This window comes from Nematostella vectensis, chromosome 12 (assembly GCF_932526225.1).
Source record: "Nematostella vectensis chromosome 12, jaNemVect1.1, whole genome shotgun sequence".
Classification (NCBI taxonomy): domain Eukaryota; kingdom Metazoa; phylum Cnidaria; class Anthozoa; order Actiniaria; family Edwardsiidae; genus Nematostella; species Nematostella vectensis.
Genome location: NC_064045.1, coordinates 9,026,737 through 9,042,471, shown reverse-complemented (window position 1 = coordinate 9,042,471; position 15,735 = coordinate 9,026,737). Strand labels below are relative to the sequence as shown.

Genomic DNA, 15,735 nt, shown 5'->3' with positions numbered 1-15,735 from the left:
GCCAGGCCTTTTGTTGCTTGGCAACAAATTTACTCAACAGCCGCCATTTTATTTTTGTACAAATGAGATCTGGGTCGTGAAAATTGTGCAAAAATTGGGTAGAAATCGGCAAAAAATCATTAGAGGTTTATAAGGATCGCTCAAGGATTCATAGAGTAAGTATAAGATACATAAAATAAAAAAATTAAGGCCAATGGAGCTAGAAACCATGGGATTTTGTTTTCGTTAATCGCGCCATAACAAATCGGCAAGAAAAAGTAAACCCGGATTACACGTAATGCAAAAAAAGAAATAGTCCAGTCATATATTATGCGTAATAGAAACTTTAACTATTGCAAATGCAACATGCATTTTCGTGCTTTTGGCATGTTTATATGTTTTTGTTACGGAATGTCGATAAAAATTTGATTGTGTGGCCGCCTCAAATTTCTATCTCTATTCTGTGTTTGTAACTTGTAACTTGTAATGTTAGTTGCCAAAGGTGAATAAAAAAATTCTTAATTTCAGATCCTAAAACTCACCAGTCATGGAGATTGTTTACGTTTACACGAAAAAGCGCAGCGAGTTCGGACGACAATGCAATTTCTCCGACCGCCAAGCAGAGCTTCATGTGGATATTGCACCGGACGAGAAAATGTTGCAAGATTACATCGAGAAAAACCCGTGTGATACAGGAATCCAGTGTGTACAGGAAATGTCTGAACACGAGGTAAACCTGCGTTAAGTGACCTGTAATGTTTATTTTGATGAAAATGGCATTTTGACATCATTCTTTCAAAAACAGCACGAATTGCAATGTACATATATTAGTCTCCTATTTCTGGTACCATTGATGTAGATTACAGTACTTCTATGTATAGGGTTTCATAGTTTGAACTTTGTACCTTTTTTAACCCAAAACATTTTGTGAACATTTGTTTCACCTTACCCCAATTCTGCATAAGAAACCAAAAACTGCATCTTTTAAAACTGTGTATCAGTCCAGATTTATGTGTATCACTTGATGAAATTGTCCTTAAATTTTAATTTGCTACTTTCCAGGTGAATACAGAGAGGTTTGAGACCGATGTGCGAGGTATCAATCATGTTGAAGGGGGCTGGCCAAAGGATGTCAACCCTGCTGAAGTCGAGCAGACAATCAGATACAGAAAGAAAGTGGAAAAGGATGAGATTTACATGAACACAATACAGCAGTTGGGAAATGTGAGTTCTAGATAAAGATAATGTTATTAAAGCTTTTGATCGGCTTAAGGCCTCTTTATAGAATCCATAGTGCAAACTATCACCTAAAAAGCTTTAAGTACAGTAAGCTGCTTCTGTTAGCTGCCTAGACTTTTAGTTATTGTGCTGTTAGGCTGCCTCAAAAGAGTTGGTTATAACTAATTTGTAGTGTCTAAGGTGGAGATATGGGACTTGTGCATTCTTTATACTCATTTTACATATGGAGTTAAATGACTGCAGAAATTCAAGTGAAATATGTATAAAGTACATACTCCAAAAGTATAAGTACATACAAGTTCATGCTGCAAAATACAAAGAATAAAAACTTGCACCCCCAAAATACATGACCCAAAATTCTATCCCCCAAAATACGGTACCTGTCTTTTATATATAAAGAATGACATTTTATATAATTCTTCGTGTTAGTTAAAATTATTTTTTCTACAGTAGGTAAAATATTAAACCCCAGAAATATAAACGATTTTTCAACCCAAAGGCAAAGTCATCAAACCATAGAAAATACGGAGGACATAAATGAATTAATTTGCCTTGTTATACTCATCAGGTCTGTGACCCCTTTCTTGCAGGTAATGGAACACTGCATTAAGCAGAATAATGCAATCGATATCTATGAAGACTACTTCCCAGATCTAGAGGAAGACCAGAGCTGTGAAACTCCTTCTGCAAAGACTATCAATGTCTTCCGTGATGAGAACAACATCAAACGAACTGCAACAAGCATTTCTTGGTACCCAGATGGTACTCAGAAACTTGCTGTTGCATACTCTGTTCTGGAGTTTCAAAAGTCCACAGACATCTGCATGGACTCTTATATATGGGATATAGGTTAGTCAAAAGTTTCACAAAGACTAGTAAGTCATGTTTCTGACCAGTCTATCACACGCATTAGCCAATCAGAAAGGAGGGGAAACCTTGGCAGTCATCTTATTCCACTAAGGTTTCTCCCGATTCACACTCCTGCCGTGCCGAATCTAATTGTCTATTTGTATAGACACAAATACATTGGGTTTAACGTTGACTCAGACGTTGCACCTTATAAGTCATGCTTAATAGGTTGTGTGTAGTAATAGTTGACTTAATGCAGAGTTCCTGTTGCCAAAAAAGTATGGTATTTGATTTGGTACATCAGAAGCTTGGCATTTGAATAGTGCCATGCTTTTGCCGTGCAGCACGCACTTAGTGCCATGCCGAACTTAATTCTGCCATGCCAAACTTAATTCTGGCGTGCCAAACTTAATTCTGTCGTGCCGAACTTAATTCTGCCATGCCAAACTTAATTCTGCCATGCCAAACTTAATTGATTCAGACTTTGAACTGTTCATGTGCTGAATCCAAACAATTAGATTCAGCACGACAGGAGCACAACGTATGAATCGGGCCTGAGCTGAGAAGCAAGACTGGTGGCAATTTATTCCACTATTATTTACAGTCATAAAGTGTGAGTTAGCATGTGTGCACTGTCAATGAAGATGGTATCATGGGTGGCACCCCCAATACATGTTAATGATTTAACATTACCATTGCCACTTGCTTGCTCATGTAGACAACCCCACCAAGCCTGACATGGTGCTCAAGCCAGTCTCTCCGCTTATCTGTCTGGAGTACAATCCTAAGGACCCACATCTTCTTATTGGTGGATGCTACAATGGACAACTAGGTATGACAGAGCTGTAGGGTTAAGCTGCTTGCAAACAGTTGGGAGGTGCTGTGAAGTAGTTTGGCAATAAATCCCTAGTCTTGTGATCGACCGAGGGTAGCTGGACCAGCAATGCGGGCTGACTCTTATTTGTACAGCTTGGAGTAGCTTTTTTCAATAAACTTTAATCCATTAAAAATTTGCCTCCTTGTCCAGAGTCTATGAGCTTATGCGAGAGAAAATGTGTTTGTATTTGAATATGAACAGCAACAGATTATGATATTTACAAGGGAGAGGGGGCGCTTATTGGGGGGAGGCGCTTATTCAAGGGAGGCACATATTCGGGTAAATACGGTATACTATAATGGGGTATGCAGAACACCTTTGTCTAGTTGTCGTATTTCTTACAAGCCTTTTGTGAATACAGGTTTTTGGGACACAAGGAAGGGCTCACACCCGGTTGAGATGACTCCAATAGAGAAAAGCCACAGGGATCCTATCTATAAGACAATCTTCTTACAATCCAAGTCAGGTATGTATTATGAAATAACATGTTACATCAAAACACACATTACCAAACTTATCACAATCTTGTGCAGTCAGGTGGACACCATATTACTCAAAGTCTTGATATTTCAAGTTAGCCAGGTATTTGAGTTAGCAAAGCAGGGCTGTAACAGGCCTTGAAATGTTGGGGGGGGGGGCACAGCCACGCCCCTACTGGTCAATTTCTTATAATTTTTGACAATATTTAGGGGGAGCACGGGCCAATGCCCCACCCCCTGCTACGGCCCTGCAAAGTGAAGACTAGAAGTGTCTTCTCCAAGATAAAGAGATCCAGTAGAAAACTTCACATCTCCATAATCATTGTCATCATTGTGTGATATATTCTCTATGGAGGGAGTGTGGAATTCTGGGGGCAAAAGTGGTGGTGCCCTCTAAAAAAAACTCTCTGTGGTGAAAGTATGGGTCTGGCACTGCACATTATAACCACTAAAGTCATTCAACATCACAAACAAGAACCCATCATACCTTCCCATCATTACCCAACATCCCCCCAAAAATTTCTTTTTTTCTAGGAACGGACTGTTTCTCCACAAGTACAGATGGCCAAGTTCTCTGGTGGGACATCCGTAAACTGGGCGAGCCAACAGAATCCCTCCTCCTATGCCCCAACAAGAAAGACCCCCGCCCTCTGGGGGGCGTGTCCCTGGAGTTTGAGCCCACCATGCCGACCAAGTTCATGGTTGGGACAGAGCAAGGGTCTGTGTTGTCTTGTAATCGCAAGGCAAAGACTCCTGCTGATAAGATTGTTGCTAGTTATGCCGGGCATTATGGGCCGGTGTATTCAGTGCAGAGAAATCCATTCTTCCCCAAGAACTTCCTGACCATTGGCGACTGGCAGGCTAGGGTGGGTTGTGACCAATGGCTTATGATAGGGAGAGTTATATTTGTATTTCTTTATGTATTGATGATGGAATTGTTTTGTCTTGCAGATTTGGTCTGAAGATTTAAGAGAATCTTCTATTATGTGGACAAAGTGAGTAGAAGCAGTTGGCATATCATGGTGGTGGTGATAATAATGATGGTGGTGGTGATAATAATGATGATGGTGGTGATAATAATGATGGTGGTGGTGATAATAATGATGGTGGTGGTGATAATAATGATGATGGTGGTGATAATAATGATGATGGTGGTGATAATAATGATGGTGGTGGTGATAATAATGATGGTGGTGGTGATAATAATGATGGTGATTTTTGTGAAGGTGATGGTGATGAAGGTGATAAAAGTTGATAATAGTGATTGTGAGGATAATAATGGTGGTGATATTAATGATGATGGTGATGAAAATTATGATAGTGATGTTGATATTGATGATTATGATGATGGTGATTATGATGATAATGATGGTGGTGATAATTAAATACACTGATATTATTGATGATGATGTTGTTAGTACTGTTGTTGGTAATTTTCTTTTATTGTGATTGTGATGGTGATGGTGATGGCGATAATGCTGATAATATTGGGGAACAACAATGTTATGTTTAACATTCTATTAAGTTTTAATTAATAGGATGAAAAACAATAATAAATGGTGGTGTTAGTGGCAATGTGTTGACTATTTAAGACTAGTGTGTAATGTTATTGCTGTTGACAGGTGCGGCATGTCATACCTCACTGATGGTTGCTGGAGCCCCTCTCGTCCAGGTGTCTTCTTCACCACCAAGATGGATGGTACCCTTGACGTGTGGGACTGCATGTTCAAGCAGAACTGCCCCACACTATCCATACAGGTACACATGCTGTTTAACAGCACACACTCCTGCTAGCTTCTATTGACCTCTGGGGACGAATCCACAAAAGGATGAGCAGAGAGGAAAGTTTGTTCACGCCCCCTGGCACCTATAAGGGTTACGGCCCCCTGCCGAATGATGACAAATAATAAGGCTGCCATCGTGTTTTGTTCTCGTGACGGCCAGAAACAAGATGCAGCCATGACTTGGTGCAAAAACAACTGGTGAACATGGAAGAAAACACGGATAAACATAGCGTAATAACACCGGGACTTGATGTGGGGCCTAGCTCTGTTGTGCCTTTCGTACCAGTATAGCTGGTGGAAGTCAGTACAAACTATGTTTAACTACATATTCTCGATATGTTTCCAACTGCAATCCTTTATACCTTACTGTAGGTTTGTGACATGTCCCTGAACTCGCTACGCGTGCAGCGATGTGTTTCCAACTGTCCTCTATACCTTACTGTAGGTTTGTGACATGTCCCTGAACTCGCTACGCGTGCAGCGATGTGTTTCCAACCGCAATCCTTTATACCTTACTGTAGGTTTGTGACATGTCCCTGAACTCGCTACGTGTGCAGCGATGTGTTTCCAACTGCAATCCTTTATACCTTACTGTAGGTTTGTGACATGTCCCTGAACTCGCTACGTGTGCAGCGATATGTTTCCAACTGCAATCCTTTATACCTTACTGTAGGTTTGTGACATGTCCCTGAACTCGCTACGAGTGCAGGACCATGGTCGTCTGGTCGCGTGTGGATCTCATGATGGCACAGTCACGCTGCTTGAGCTCTCAGAGGGCTTGCACACTATGCAAAGGAACGAGAAGGCTTCTATCAATGCCGTGAGTATGCGCACTTTCACCTAGCCTCCTCCGCACACACAGGACAAGTGACTGTCCCCTCCCTCTTAACAAAGGAATTTGTTTACCACAGAAAGCCCGTGCAGCTATCCTGACTCATTCTCGGTTATCTAACGTTTAGAGACGCCTGCGGATTTCTGCGGATGAGGCTAACTTTTACTTACAATAGGAGCTTTACGTAACAACGACGGCGAGAAGAACGTGGCCAAAAAAGATGCTTGGAATTTTCACGTCGTGGTTTGAAGGAAACCTGCTGGAATGTATCAGACAGATTTTTTCTCGCAATTTTTCACCAAAAATCGCAAGTGTAAACCATAGAATTAAGCGCGAATGTTTTTGGTCGCGTTCTCCTTGCCGTTCACTTGTCATGTGTAAGGTTCCCAATGATGACTAGACGGACGTTCATGGTCGGATATCAGGAATTCTGGATAACGTCCATCCTTCCGTCCAACTCTACTTTTTTGGCACGAGTTGTTGTTATTATAATTGTCTATTGCAGGCGTGTGCACAAAGGGGTTGCGCATCCCCCCTCCCGCCAAAAAGTGGCCTTTTGAAATATTTTCAAGCACCATCCTTTTTACATATGATGCCAATGATCTCGCACCCCTCTTCAGCCAATCCAGGGTACCCGCGTGTATTTTTGTGGTTGATAGCGATAACGAAGCCGGATGAAGTCATATCGCTCGTTTTTTCCCCCAGACCTTTGAACGCGAGACCAAGCGGGAGAAGATTCTTGAGACGAGACATCGTGAGATGAGGCTCAAGGAGCGTTCAAAAAGCTCACAGGACAAGTAAGTCACGCAACTCAAGTCACACAACACAAGTCACGCAACAGATGTCACACAACATAAGTCACACAGTACATGTCACGCAACATAAGTCACGCAGTTCATTCTTTTCACTTGACATATACAGTATAATATATAATATATCCCGCATATTTCACGGTATATCTAGAGAACACCATAACATAACTAGGAACCAGCCCTTTAAACTGAGACATTCATGGCGGCATAAGCTTTGTCCTAAGTATCAACGCGAACTGCATCAATCACTGACGGCAAATATGGAATGGCATTTTACCTTTCTTTCTCGTTCTACGCGCGCGGTCACGGACGTCAAACGTTGCACTGTTATTTTTGACGTCACAATTGCAATGATGACACAACACTAAAGAGCCTTTCGATATGGGACTTGCGCTAAGAGGTCACGTGACTGTTTGGGTGTCAAACTAGCTCGCACTCAACGGCAAAATAACAAACAAAAAGCAACTTATTTAACACTTACGAAAAAAGGTCAGAATTTTTTTAGGAATAATTTAGTTTCATTTAAAGATTTTATTGTTTCGTCGTTCTCTGGTGTGACGGGCGCAGTCATTTCTGTGTGTTTTTTTTTTTTTTTTGCTTGATTATTTTGTTTTGAATTTACCCACCCAGAAAGGTCACGTGATCTCTTAGCGCAAATCCCCCTATTACACTGGTGACACAACACTAAGAGCCTTTCTATTTGTTAACTAAACCTCCGTCTTCCTTGTTTTTCCCAGAGATCACGAAGAGAAGCCAGAAGAGGACGACGAGGAAGACATGATCGAAAAAGCGGAGAAAGACTTCTTCTCGATTGTGGAGGCGGAGAAGAAAGCTCGCTTGGAGACGGAGGCGAAGAAGATGGCTGCACTGAATGACGTGAAACAGGCTCTCGCGCAGGACGGCGTGACTCACGAGGAGTATAAGGACGATAGTGGCGATCAGGTGGGCTTTCAAACACACAGGGATCCTACTAGGACCAGTTGAGAGTCCGTTAATCCAACCACAGGGAGCCCAAACTCTCAATTTGTGGTTTTAGGGGATTTTGTAAGAAATAGTGGACTTGCGCTAAGAGATCACATGGCCTTTCTTTGTGGCAAATTCAAGCCAAAATATTCACAGAAATGCGCCTGTCACACCAGAGAACGACGGAAAAAATTCAAATGAAAAGAAGCCCTTTCTGAAAAAGAAAAAGTTTCTGGCTAAAAATGTTGCTTTTCGTTGCTGTTTTTTTTGCCGCTAAAAGCCTGAGCGCTCGCTAGTTTGCCACCCATAAAATCATGTGTTCACTTAGCGCAAGAACCCTATTGACAAAAAAAAAACACACGAGACTCACCGAGCTGTTAGCAGTGATAATTGCTAATGGTGTTCAGCCTTGTGCCATCCTAGCAAAGTACCAAGTGCGAAAAAGCATCCATTTCCATCGGCTGATTTGGGGAAGCCGATGCGTTATTTTCGATTGAATTTCGTACATTAGTATTAAATTTTGTATTTAGATGGTTATTTAGAGATTTTAACGCGTTTTGGGCCTTCCAATATTAAATGAAAACAATAACGAAAGATTTGGCTGACAAGATGTCGGAATAATGATGTACCATGTCATTTCTGACTGGTCATGGTATTTTGTTTACAGGACGCTGAAGGCGAACTCGCTGCTGAATAGTGACGTCAGAATCCACGTGCCATCGGTAGTAAAGTTAGTGCAGGAGATAGACTGGTTTGTCCATAGTCAACACAGGGTGACCGTACGGCTTGAATCTTTATTTGTATATAGGTATTGTACATATTCATGGCTATGCGGCTCATCTGGTTTTTCAGCCGATTTATCTTAAAAGCGTACCCAGCGTCGTCAACCATAGGCCAAAATAACGCAGAATTCTTGTACAGGTTTTAAGAATGCGTATTTAGGTGAATAACCCCAATATACACTTAGTATGTTTGGTGATATTTAGTGTTTATTAAAATGTTCTTATATTGTGGCTCTTTTCTTGCATCACGCGACAAATTCTCGCATTATTTGTTATCTTACTGTGATAGTTCTTTTGACTTTGCCTCGTTCGTCGCAATGTTTCTACAACTTTTATAGTTCATCTAAAACTACAATTTAATACTCAATAAACAAGGCGGGCTAGAGCTCATAAACCAAGATTGTATGATTTACAAAAACATTTTGAAATAAAAAAAAATAAAAGATATAATTTATTATTCGGGATTCCCAAAGAATCAGTAGTCTGCAGTGGGTTTTGTTTATATAAAATTACTTTTTTGTACAAGCTTAGACACAAGCTTCATTTTCATTTTTCCTAAAGATCCCTCAGATAGCACAAAACATAATCCTTTCATTGCTAATTGCAGCACCCGCAAAACCTTTTCACCACGCGCTAGACTCCCTGTCAAGCACACTTTTCTTTTTGAGTGGCAAATTCATGCCAAAACAAACACAAATGGCGGCTAGGTTATCCGCTCTAGAAATCCCGAGTTCACCAATTGTTTTGAGAAGATAGACGGAACCATGTTGACAAGGTTCTCATTCGATAGACTGGCGCTAGAAATGCAGTAAGAGCCCGCTAGCTAGATCTCTGGGGCGTGACTTCGCTGGGCTTAGTAGTATATCTTGTAAAAACATAACGGCTCCCGTTCCCCCCCGGCTACATTGGAGCCCGATATCTGAAAACGATATTTCCCTCTCTTCGATAGCTTGATGTGAAAAGCCATGCGCTCATCTTGATCGTCCCTCTTGACCCACGCTCTCGTCATGTCATTATCATTGCTATCCAGAAGATGGCCCTCTATTTCCACGCTATTCGGGTTTAAAACAGACAGCACAACGACACCATCGTACACAGATATGTTCTCCTTATGACTCTCAAGCCTGAGGCCCCAGTTACGAAACTCCTCACGGACGGTAGGAAACCCCGCCCTCTCCCCAAGCCCCCGCGTACCAAGCACGCTAAAACTCCCAAGAAACTGCGGCTCTGATTTTGACCCCTCGTGTCCATGCATATTCAACTTGTAAAGCCCGGCTTCGGGTAGATGAAAAGAGATCTTGGTGAGGCCCTTTGAGTGCTCCGATGAGCAGAGGTCTTCGTCTAGGTGCTGGTCGTCCTGTTCTAGACGGCCCCGTAATAGAATGCTTCCTGGTGTCTTGAGGGTGATGCTGCCACGCCCTGTGTTTGTCATCAGGTTCTCGTACTGATCCGTCAGCTTCAGCCCTAAGCTGTGGAATTCGTTAGTTAACAGGGGGAAGCCAGGATTCTCCGAAGCCGCCCTTGTGGCCTTCACTCGAAACGAGCACAAGAATTTTTTATTATCCTTTTTCTTTTGTCCAAAGATGTTCAAAGTAAAGAAGCCTGCCGCAGGTGTATGCAGTAAGATCTCCCTGATCCTCCCCTCTTTGATCTCTTTGATCCCTTCTTTTGTGATCTCTTTGATCCCTTCTTTTGTGATATCTTTGATACCTTCTTTTGTGATCTCTTTGATCCCTTCTTTTGTGATCTCTTTGATCCCTTTTTCTGTCATCTCTTTGTTCCCTCCTGTGACCATTTCATCCACGTCTCGTACTAAACACATACCAGGAATCTTTTTGGAATTGATCTCATTCAACTCAGCAAAGATCCGTAGATCATTTGGAGTCTTGATCTTAACGGACGCTTTACCATCCGGCGACGTGATGTTTTGTTGTTGATCTACCAACTCCACTCCCCACGTTTTTAGCTGACCCGAAACCCGCGGGAACCCAGGGTTATCGCCCGCAGGCTTGAGCGATTTCACCACGTAAGAGCAGACGAACTGGGTATCTCCGTTCGCCTCACGCCCGAATATGTTGACCTTGAAAACTCCAGCTCTCGGCGTGTGGATGTGGACGGTGGATTCGTAAGTCTTCGCGCCTTTGTCCCTGGGTTTCATCTCAGTGTAGCACATATTAGGGAGGTCTTCCTCGCCTGACAATCAGTTATTAAAATCAATCGATTAGCCTTTCAATTAAACGATTAATTAATCCATAAGGTAATCAATCAACCAGTCAATCAACACCGTTCAGTTCATTCTTAGTCAATCAGTCATTCAGTCAGTTCATTTCCAGTCAGTCGATTACGTTTTTTTCTCAGTCAGTCATTCAGTTCATTCTCAGTCTGTCGGTCAGTTTATTCTTAGTCAATCGGTCAGTTCATTTTCAGTCTTTTGCTCAGTTCATTCTCAGTCAATCGGTCAGTTTATTCTCAGTCAATCGGTCAGTCTATTCTCAGTCAATCGGACAGTCCATTCTCAGTCATTGGGTCAGTCCATTCTCAGTCAATCGGTCAGTTCATCCTTAGTTAATCGGTCAGTTCATCCTCAGTCAATAGGTCAGTTCATTCTCAGTCAATCGGTCAGTTCATTTTCAGTTTTTTGTTCAGTTCGTTCTCGGTCAATCGGTCTGTCCATTTACAGACTTTTGCTCAGTTCATTTTCAGTTAATCGGTCAGTTTTTTCAGTATTTTGGTCAGTGAATTCTCAGTCAATCGGTAAGTTAATTCTTAGTCAATCGGTTTTATTTTCAGTCTTTCTGTCAGTTCATTCTCTGTCTATTCTCAGTCTATTCTCAGTCAATCGGTCAGTCCATTCTCAGTCATTGGGTCAGTCCATTCTCAGTCAATCGGTCAGTTCATCCTTAGTTAATCGGTCAGTTCATCCTCAGTCAATAGGTCAGTTCATTCTCAGTCAATCGGTCAGTTCATTTTCAGTTTTTTGTTCAGTTCGTTCTCGGTCAATCGGTCTGTCCATTTACAGTCTTTTGCTCAGTTCATTTTCAGTTAATCGGTCAGTTTTTTCAGTATTTTGGTCAGTGAATTCTCAGTCAATCGGTAAGTTAATTCTTAGTCAATCGGTTTTATTTTCAGTCTTTCTGTCAGTTCATTCTCTGTCAATCGGTCAGTTCATTCTCAGTCAATCGGTCAGTTCATTCTTAGTCAATCGGTCAGTTCATTCTCAGTCTGCCGGTCAGTTCACTCTCAGTCAATCGTTCAGTTAATTCTTAGTCAATCGGTTTCATTCTCAGTCTTTCTGTCAGTTCATTCTCTGTCAATCGGTCAGTTCATTCTTAGTTAATCGGTCAGTTCATTCTTAGTTAATCGGTCAGTTCATTCTCTGTCAATCGGTCAGTTCATTCTTAGTCAATCGGTCAGTTCATTCTCTGTCAATCGTTCAGTTAATTCTTAGTCAATCGGTTTCATTCTCAGTCTTTCTGTCAGTTCATTCTCTGTCAATCGGTCAGTTTATTCGTAGTCAATCGGTCAATTCATTCTCTGTCAATCGTTCAGTTAATTCTTAGTCAATCGGTCAGTTCATTCTCTGTCTTTCTGTCAGTTCATTCTCAGTCAATCGTTCAGTTAATTCTTAGTCAATCGGTTTCATTCTCAGTCTTTCTGTCAGTTCATTCTCTGTCAATCGGTCAGTTCATTCTTAGTCAATCGGTCAGTTCATTCTCTGTCAATCGTTCAGTTAATTCTTAGTCAATCGGTTTCATTCTCAGTCAATGGGACAGTTCATTCTCAGTTAATCGTCCAGTTAATTCTTAGTCAATCGGTTTCATTCTCAGTCTTTCTGTCAGTTCATTCTCTGTCAATCGATCAGTTCATTCTTAGTCAATCGGTCAGTTCATTCTTAGTCAATCGGTTAGTTCATTCTCTGTCAATGGGTCAGTTCATTCTCTGTCAATCGGTCAGTTCATTCTCTGTCAATCGGTCAGTTCACTTCTCATTCTTTCGGCCGGCAATTTATTCTTAGTTTCCACGTCTTAGTACTATGCGCCCCCATGGTCAAAAAAACATATAGTAGGATGCCTACCTGATTTTAGATACCCAGTGATGCGTACACCAACCGGAATCTTGAGTGTCACCGAAGCCTCCCCATCTCGCGCCTCGATATTCTCAAACTTATCCACAAGCGTGAACCCCCTCGAGGAGAACTTCTCCGACAAGTAGGGGAACCCTGCCGGCGACTTCACCCCGCTGTACGCGTTGATAAAATACGTGCAGATGTACTCGGAGTTGGCGTAAGCTTTCTTGGCAAAAATATCAAGTTTGTACGTCCCTGTTTGCGGTGAATTAACTTTGATCCTGAACAACTTGAGCCTCTTTTCCACGAAGCACATGCTTTTGTCCTGGACCTGTTCCTTGAGCGTGTTATCCCCAGAATCCAAGAACACTTTTGTAAGTTTGCATTTCAGATTAGTGACCTTCCGATCCTCACACGACAGCACGATATTTGCTCTACCGTTCTCAGTCGCGATGTTCTCGAGCGGTTTGATCAGTTCGAATCCCAGCGTGTTAAAACTTGTACCAAGGTGAGGAAACCCGCCAGTGTTTTGTCCCACACCCCGGCTACACCTCACTCGGTACTCTACGCCCGGTACCAACTGCCCCTCTGCACTCACAAGACAGATCTGTACTCTATACTCCCCTGGCTCAGGGAAGTGCGTGGTAACTTTCACGGGTATTAGAAAATCCGCTTCTTTGAGTTTACCGGATGTGACGTCTATCATATTTCTGGGCCCTATGGTCTGCCCGCTGGAGTCCTTGAGAACCCCGCGAATCATGTTACGCTTAGGCGCGCGAAGTGTGATGACTATACTGTCGCTCTCTTCCTGGTAGAAGCAGTTCTTGTGACTCTCGAGCCTCAGACCAGAGCTAAAAATGGCAGGGGAGGGTACTACCAGGTTCTCAAATTCCTCCTTGGAGATAACCGCATCTAGTAACTGCCACTTTGTGTCTAATGGAAAGTGATCGCTTATCGCAAGCTCGGGGGTCACCATGAAGTAGTGCGCATTGGGTTGCCTGTGAAACATTAGATCATCTCCGAGAAAGCCTGAGCCCCAAGTGACGTCGCAGATGGTCCATCCCACGCGCGTGCGCAGTATGTTCCACGTGTGCGCGAACTTGCTCCCTTGGATCTCATCCCCCGCGCAGTACCCATAACCCTTAGCGAACCCGTCAACAGACCGTGCCTGAATGTCTGCCTCCATACAGAGCGCTTGGAACAAGTTTGCGAACCCTTGGGAGACAGCGCTGCGGGTCACCAGCACGCTCTCCGCTCTACATTCCTTCTTCTCCGCGCGCCCAAAATACCCCTCTGAGTCGAAGCTCACGTTGAGTGTAATCCACCTGTACAAGGCGAACGCTCGACTTCGCTGAGACTCCTCAAACGGGGCAGTCAAGTATTGACTTAATTTCTCTATTGATTCAGTTGCGTCTTTTGGTGTTTTGCGAACGTGCGCGTCTATCTCGCGATCAACGCTTGAAGTGAGCTCTAGTCTCTTTTTCTTTATATACTTTATGTACCTTCGCATTCGAGTCTGAATAAACAGCACAATATGTGGGGATATCTGCGAGTCATTTTCCATTGCCTCTTGGTCGCTTTTATTCAACGCGTGTACCAAAGCAGACCGAGCGAAGACGCCGTGTTTGGGTTTACAAAAGAAATACTGAATTCCCTCATAGCTGCCATTGTGGCCTTGATTCAGCTCTTTATCCATTTCTATTCCAACCCAATCTCCTTGACCTAATTCCGTCGCTCCTACAAACTTAACAGTCCCGATGTAGCCTCTTAAATGAACCCGATCGCCCGTGTTAAACTTTTGTACTTCCGACTTCTTAGTTGCGCTAGTGTTTCTATCCTGGGTTGACTGTTGTAGCAAGTCAACATCCGAGAATCCCTCTTTCTTCCACTTTTCCGACGCTGCATTTTGCGCGATCAATTTCCCATTCTTCGGAATAACTGTTTGTTTTTCGAGATCTTGAATCTTCGAGCTTGAACATCCCATTTCGTAAGTCGTCTACGAGACGGGAGGTTTCTCCAGTTTTCCTCCAGAGCCGCTAAGTTAATTGCAGGTGATTATGGCTCTTTTCTGATGAACGTGTTAGTACAACAGACCCTGCGGGAACCTAAATACTGCGTGAATAATCATTACTGACCCAGCACCCATTAGACCCACTCGAATCACCGCTTATATCCTTATCTCGACCAAGACCTCTAATTTCAACGCAATTTCCGAAACGAAGCAAGCATACGAGAATTCCCCATCACTATTGTAAAGTTTCATATATCGTGATGAATTTAAGTTTGATATTCGTCATATTGTGAATGTGTTATGTAGATACGTTTTGCGAGCGTCATTAAAAATGTAAGAACGAATGCATAAAAGGCGAGCGTCAAATCACATGTCTTGAATGAATTTCGCAATTATTGTTTGTCATCTCCCTCAAAACCTATTGTGTGTTTTTCTTTGACTTGGCTGAAAGTTAGCAGATGAATAAATTTAAATCGAAAGAGATGAGATGAGAATTTCGCATGTTTGCGTAAGTCCTACCTACAGCAGGTGCGAAGAACGCTTTTTTTTCTTCTGACGTTTATTGTCGGCGATTCTGATATTTCAAATCCTTTTTCTACCGTTTAAAGTCATTTTATTTCTGGATAAGCAAATCCTCAAGTCTGATTTAAATAAATGATTGCTTGTTTAATTAGAGCTATAACCTATAATCAATTACCATATAAAGAACTCGGAAATCTGGTGTTTCGTTTTACCCCTAGGATATAACAAAAATAATGATGATAATTATAATAATGATAATAATAATGATGATGATAATGATTATGATGATGATGATGAAATTTAAGGGGCGCGAATTTAATTCCCGCGAACTTTAATATCGCAAACTACTAACCTCCCAATCTTTGTTTTCTTGTTTTTACGAAAAATTGGAAGAATCGAGACCTTGCAATTAGTATTACAGCTTCCATTTTCTACATTTTTGTTTTATTGTGTTTAAAATAGCAGTCTGGAAGAAAAATGTTGTGCTTTTGACATTTTCCAAATTAAAAGATAATTTTGCCCAAAAATAGCGAAACTTTA

The 15,735-nt window shown here is 42.1% G+C and overlaps 2 protein-coding genes across 2 annotated transcripts; one reads left to right on the top strand and one right to left on the bottom strand.

Moving 5' to 3' along the window:
* The first annotated feature begins 1 nt into the window (after position 1).
* LOC5511729 (dynein intermediate chain 3, ciliary) lies at positions 2-8,822 on the top strand. Its single transcript, XM_001632088.3, has 13 exons — positions 2-155; positions 508-709; positions 1,042-1,203; positions 1,809-2,067; positions 2,786-2,899; positions 3,306-3,410; positions 3,958-4,289; positions 4,375-4,418; positions 5,046-5,181; positions 5,881-6,027; positions 6,745-6,836; positions 7,589-7,793; positions 8,482-8,822. Exons 2-13 carry the CDS (start codon positions 527-529, stop codon positions 8,509-8,511), a joined length of 1,809 nt encoding a protein of 602 aa, XP_001632138.1. The 5' UTR covers positions 2-155; positions 508-526; the 3' UTR covers positions 8,512-8,822.
* On the bottom strand, positions 8,589-14,978 carry LOC5511762. The gene is made up of 2 exons (XM_001632050.3): positions 12,672-14,978; positions 8,589-10,789 (listed from the first exon to the last, which is right to left on the bottom strand). The coding sequence occupies exons 1-2, from the start codon at positions 14,644-14,646 to the stop codon at positions 9,450-9,452; spliced, it is 3,315 nt and encodes a 1,104-aa protein (XP_001632100.2). The 5' UTR covers positions 14,647-14,978; the 3' UTR covers positions 8,589-9,449.
* Positions 14,979-15,735: the final 757 nt, after the last annotated feature.